We start from the raw sequence: 5,000 nt of genomic DNA, 5'->3' as shown, positions 1-5,000 counted from the left end.
CCCCTGGGCTTATATCATCTTCCTTTTCCAACTAGGGTTGTAGCTTAGCTAATAATAATAATAATAATAATAATAATAATAATAATAATAATAATAATAATAATAATAATAATTATTATTATTATTATTATTATTATTATTGTCATAAATTCCACCATTCATTAAAGACAAATATCAGATATTTTTTCCCAATTGGGACTTTCTGATAGTCCCCTTTCTTATAAATATTTCAGTGAGTTAGCTCATAACTTCTATAATAATTTCACAGCCAATTGTACACGCTATATCTTTTAATTAATTACATTTAAGTGTGCTCTTTACTTTATATGCTAGATATCAGACTATTTCGCTTTGATTTGTATTTACCGTAAAACAGTGGTGGAAATATTTTCTTATTAATAAGGAAATAAGTCGATTAAGTTATTTCTAACCAATGTTGGGATACCCTAACTTGGTTAGAGGGTTTGCGCATCGCAATGATCAGCAAAGCTGTACTAATTTTATAGTAGAAAATTGATACAAACACACACATACACACACACACACACACACATATATATATATATATATATATATATATATATATATATATATATATATATGGTAGGCAAAAGCTGCACTAGTCACGATCACCCACACTAGGTGGGTTTGCTGTGAGCGATCTGACGAAAATCTCCCACCATCACCAATCAGCACTGGCCAGCATGGTGATGAAAAGTTTCCAAACCCCAGACATGAATAAAGGATATGTCTGAGGTCTTTGTCCTGTAGTGGACTAGAATCGGCTACATTCCCAAACCATCTCCATCTACCCCTCATCATGATCTCATCCACATATGGCACTCAAGTAATCTCTCTTATAGTTTCATTTCCAAACATACCCTTTTCTTTAACTCCCAATACTCTTATGAGAGCCTTGTTCTCAAATCTATTAAATCGGTTGGATATTGTTTCATAGTCATAATACGACTCATGCCCTTATAGTAACACCGATCTCAGTGAACTGATATATAGCCTGATTTTTATATGTAATTTCAGACGATTTGATTTCCAAATTTTACTTAACCTAGCAATTGTCTGATTTGCTTTTTTCAATCTTTCATTAAACTCCAATTCTAAAGATCTTGTAATAGAGGTCATACTTTCTAAATATCCAAATGATTCTACCTCATTAATCGTTTCTCCTTCCAATGATATTTCATCTTCCATTGCCTATTCTGTTCTCATCATCTCTGTCTTCCTTTTCCTTAGGTAAAATCTCCTGTCATTCGCATAACTATATAACTTACTTCCTCTCCATTTGTTAGCAACAGTAAAACTTCAAGGATTTTCATTCTTTCCATCAAATTTCTTTATTATCAAATGTCACTGATCAGATGTAATGAATGGTCTATTTACTTTCAATCGATATTCCCAGTGTTACAGAAAAATAATTATTAATTTTTCACTTTTTTATTATTTTCCAAGAGAAGTACATTATTAAAACTATACAAATTGTGCAAAGGAAATCCAGTATATTTTGCATTTTGAATAATTTTTTTTCCATCGTAGCACTGTTTATCATTGAAAATTTTAATTAAAAAATGTTTTACAGACACACTTGATTACATGTCTTAAAAGAACTCCATTAATCAAAAATAGTATACAGTCAACATCAGGGAGGAAAAAAACTGATGGATTTGTTTCTTAACTATATAATTTAAGCGACATAATGTATTCGAAATAAAAGAATATTCCAAAAATAAATGTCTTGTCCTGTCAAGCAAGTATTTCCTATAACATATGAAAATAAATACATATAATTAAAAGCGACTTTATCTATTCGAAATAAAAGAATATTCCAAGAATAAATGTCTTGTCCTGTCAAGTAAGTATTTCCTATAACATATGAAAATAAATATATTTACAGTATGTACATAATCAAAAGCTCTATAACTATAAGTTAATGAATATCAACGAATCTTGCCAGTTGGTCATGTAAAATACCCTTGTAGGGCATACCATGTCTCCTTATGGTTGAAGCTGCAAGGCACTGTAGAGACGTGTAACGGACAGGGTTTACTATCTGATGCAATTTCTCACCTCGGGAAGCCCTCAGAGACTCGAAACTCTCACCCAGCGCATTGGTCGCGTCCAGGTGTGCCCCAGCTGCAAGCAGGGCTTCCAGCACATCGCCTGGAATATTTCTAAGATGACCAAGTATGTGGAGAGGTGTGTACCCAGACCTGTCAGATGCACACGGATCGGCTCCAGTTTCCAGCAAGAGGTTCAGAACTTTTAGATTTGGAAACTTACTGGATAGAGACGACTCAAGGTTAGAAAAAATAAAATTAGAGCAAGCATAGTGCAGAAGAGTACCACCAGTGGAATCGCTAGCATTTAGCTTAACCAACTTATACACTGAACATTTTACTGAGTGCATCTTGGCAGGTGAAAGAGATGGCTCTAATGTTGTCAGTAAAAATAATAGCTTCATTACTAAAGGGATGATGCGATTAATATAACGGAAATCCACAATTTGACCGCTCACTTTAGCCCTTTCCAGAGCAGGAGTCCCAATTTCTATTTCCTGTGTACACATTTCAAATAGATGCAGGATATCTTCGAAATACATCATGATGTCATATTCTAAAGGTTGCACAAAGGCCAGATATACAAACAAGTCTGTTAGGGTCATAAGGAAAACAAGTCTCCTGGGCTCTAAAGGTTCAAGAGTCTTCTGTTGTGCCTCCAGAACTTGCATCCACAGAGCGATGCCGAGCTGCATCTCGCCATTGGCTGCTAACTCGGCTCCTTTATTCTTCACAGCTTCCATCGTAACACGATGTGCAGGACCTAGTATTCTGACCTTCAGTAGCATCGAATGCACTTCAAGTGCTGCTCTGTCGTCCTGGATTTCTTCCAATTGCTCTGGTGTCGTCAGTTCTCTGAAGTGTTCGCTATGGAGAGGATTGTCGACGTCGGGATTAATCGAAATACCTATGATGTTCCTGAAAAGTACTCTTTAAGGTAAGAAGAAATTCAAAAGCATTTTATGCCCACTCTTGTACAACAGTATTGTCATGGGTTAGGAATGACAACCTATAGACTCAGAAAAGGCAACATTACTTGTAGTGATGGTCTGTGCATTGAATAAAAAGAACAGAATCACTACTAAATGCTATTATAATTATCATTATTATTATTATTATTATTATTACTATTACTATTATTATTATTATTACTACTACTAGGTAAGTTACAACCCTAATTGGAAAAGAAAGATGCTATAAGCCCAAAGGCCCCAACAGCGAAAAACAGCCCAATGAGGAGAGCAAATAAAGAATAACATTATAAATGCTTTACATTCACTGCTAAATCAATTTAAATGACTCACCTCTCATGCATAGCCTTCTTCCAGCATTTAACCGCACTTGCAGCATCTTGCATCTTGTCGAGGAGGGCTGTACCAAGAGCCTCAATTGCAACGATCTTGTTGATTGTGGATATCAAATCTTTGGCAATGATATGTTCTACAATCTGCACATGTCCAAGGATACTAGCAGCGAGTAAAGGTGTTTCACCTGCAGAGAAAAAGGGGATAGATAAATTCTTTATTCGCTCTTTTCTATTTATTATTATTATTATTTACTAAGCTACAACCATACTTACAAAAGCAGGATGTTATATGCCCAGGGGCCACATAGGGGAAAATAGCCCAGTGAGGATAGGAGACAAGGAAAAAGAACAATTTAAGAGTAATAACATCAAAATAAACATTGCTTATATAAACTATAAAAAACTTTAACAAAACACGAGGAAGAGAAATTAGATAGAATAGTGTGCCCGAGTGTACCCTCAAGCAAGGGAACTCTAACCCAAGACAGTGGAAGACCATGGTACAGAGGCTATGGCACTATCCAAGACAAGAGAACAATGGTTTGATTTTGGAGTGTCCTTCTCCTAGAAGAGCTGCTTATCAAAGCTAAAGAGTCTCTTCTACCCTATTTTAGAGTATTATATGAATGTAGTAACAAGGAAATGTGTGATTAACCCCACCCCATGCCCATTTTCCCCACAATATAGGAAGAAGATAAAAAACTTGTATGCAATTATTTCATTTTCCACCACACTGAAAACTGTACAAAAAAGAAATCCTCATAAAGGTCTGAAAATCATATAATTCAGAATAACTGATTAAACTACTATCATTATTATTACTATTATTAGCTAAGCCACAACCATAGTTGGAAAAGCAAGAATCTATAAGGCTAAGGCCTCCAACAGGGGAAAATAGCTCAGTGAGGAAAGGAAATAAGGAAATACAGTATAAGAGAAATTAAGCTACAAACCTAATTGGAAAAGTAGGATGCTACAAGCCCAAGGGCTCCAACAATGAAAAATAGCCCAATGAGGAAAGGAAATAAGGAACTAAATACACTATAAAAGAAGTAATGAATAATTAACAAAAAAAAAATACTTTAAGAATCAGAATAATAACGAGACTCACCGGATAAATCAGCATCCATTGAAGCCCCGCGATCCACCAACATCTTGGCCACTTTTGAACTCCCGCATCGGACGGCGACGTGCAAAGCACCTTTACCGTCTATTCTCCTTCTGTTCACATTAGCCCCGACGTCTATGAGGTATTTTACGAGGTCCGCATTACCGCGGGAAGATGCAGCGATGAGACAGGTGAGCCCGTGATAGTCGCTGATCTCAACGTCTGAAAATGAAAAGATGCAGCGATGGTAATCTATAGAATTTAAAAAGAAAAATCTTTCACTTCTCCAAAGATACAGTTAAGAAATACAGATCAATATCTTTCACTTTAGATATCTTTTTGAGGCTCGAGGTGAGGATGGCAGGATTATCCTTGCCACGATACTTGGGCAGGATGTGTTGTATTATGCTAGCGGTATTTTTAGATTTGATGAAGCAGGTCTTCTGAAAGCTATTTAACTTTTATGAGGACATCTTCGTTTTCATGTTTTTAAATAGAATTTCCTTTTCTTTAT

At 35.6% G+C, this 5,000-nt stretch overlaps 1 protein-coding gene across 1 annotated transcript in view; it reads right to left on the bottom strand.

The window, feature by feature from the left end:
• Window positions 1-1,942: 1,942 nt before the first annotated feature.
• Window positions 1,943-5,000, bottom strand: part of LOC137655363 (protein fem-1 homolog A-like) — a 6,717-nt gene continuing 3,659 nt past the window's right edge. Inside the window, exons 4-6 of the mRNA XM_068389277.1 lie at window positions 4,490-4,708; window positions 3,377-3,563; window positions 1,943-2,990 (exon numbers count right to left, since the gene is read on the bottom strand). Of these exons, the coding sequence (XP_068245378.1) occupies window positions 1,943-2,990; window positions 3,377-3,563; window positions 4,490-4,708 (1,454 nt within the window). The remainder of the gene's footprint in view (window positions 2,991-3,376; window positions 3,564-4,489; window positions 4,709-5,000) is intronic.

The sequence above is a fragment of the Palaemon carinicauda genome, chromosome 1 (genome assembly GCF_036898095.1).
Source record: "Palaemon carinicauda isolate YSFRI2023 chromosome 1, ASM3689809v2, whole genome shotgun sequence".
NCBI lineage: Eukaryota > Metazoa > Arthropoda > Malacostraca > Decapoda > Palaemonidae > Palaemon > Palaemon carinicauda.
The sequence above is the reverse complement of the archived record's forward strand: the minus strand, read 5'-3'. Positions and strand labels throughout refer to the sequence as shown.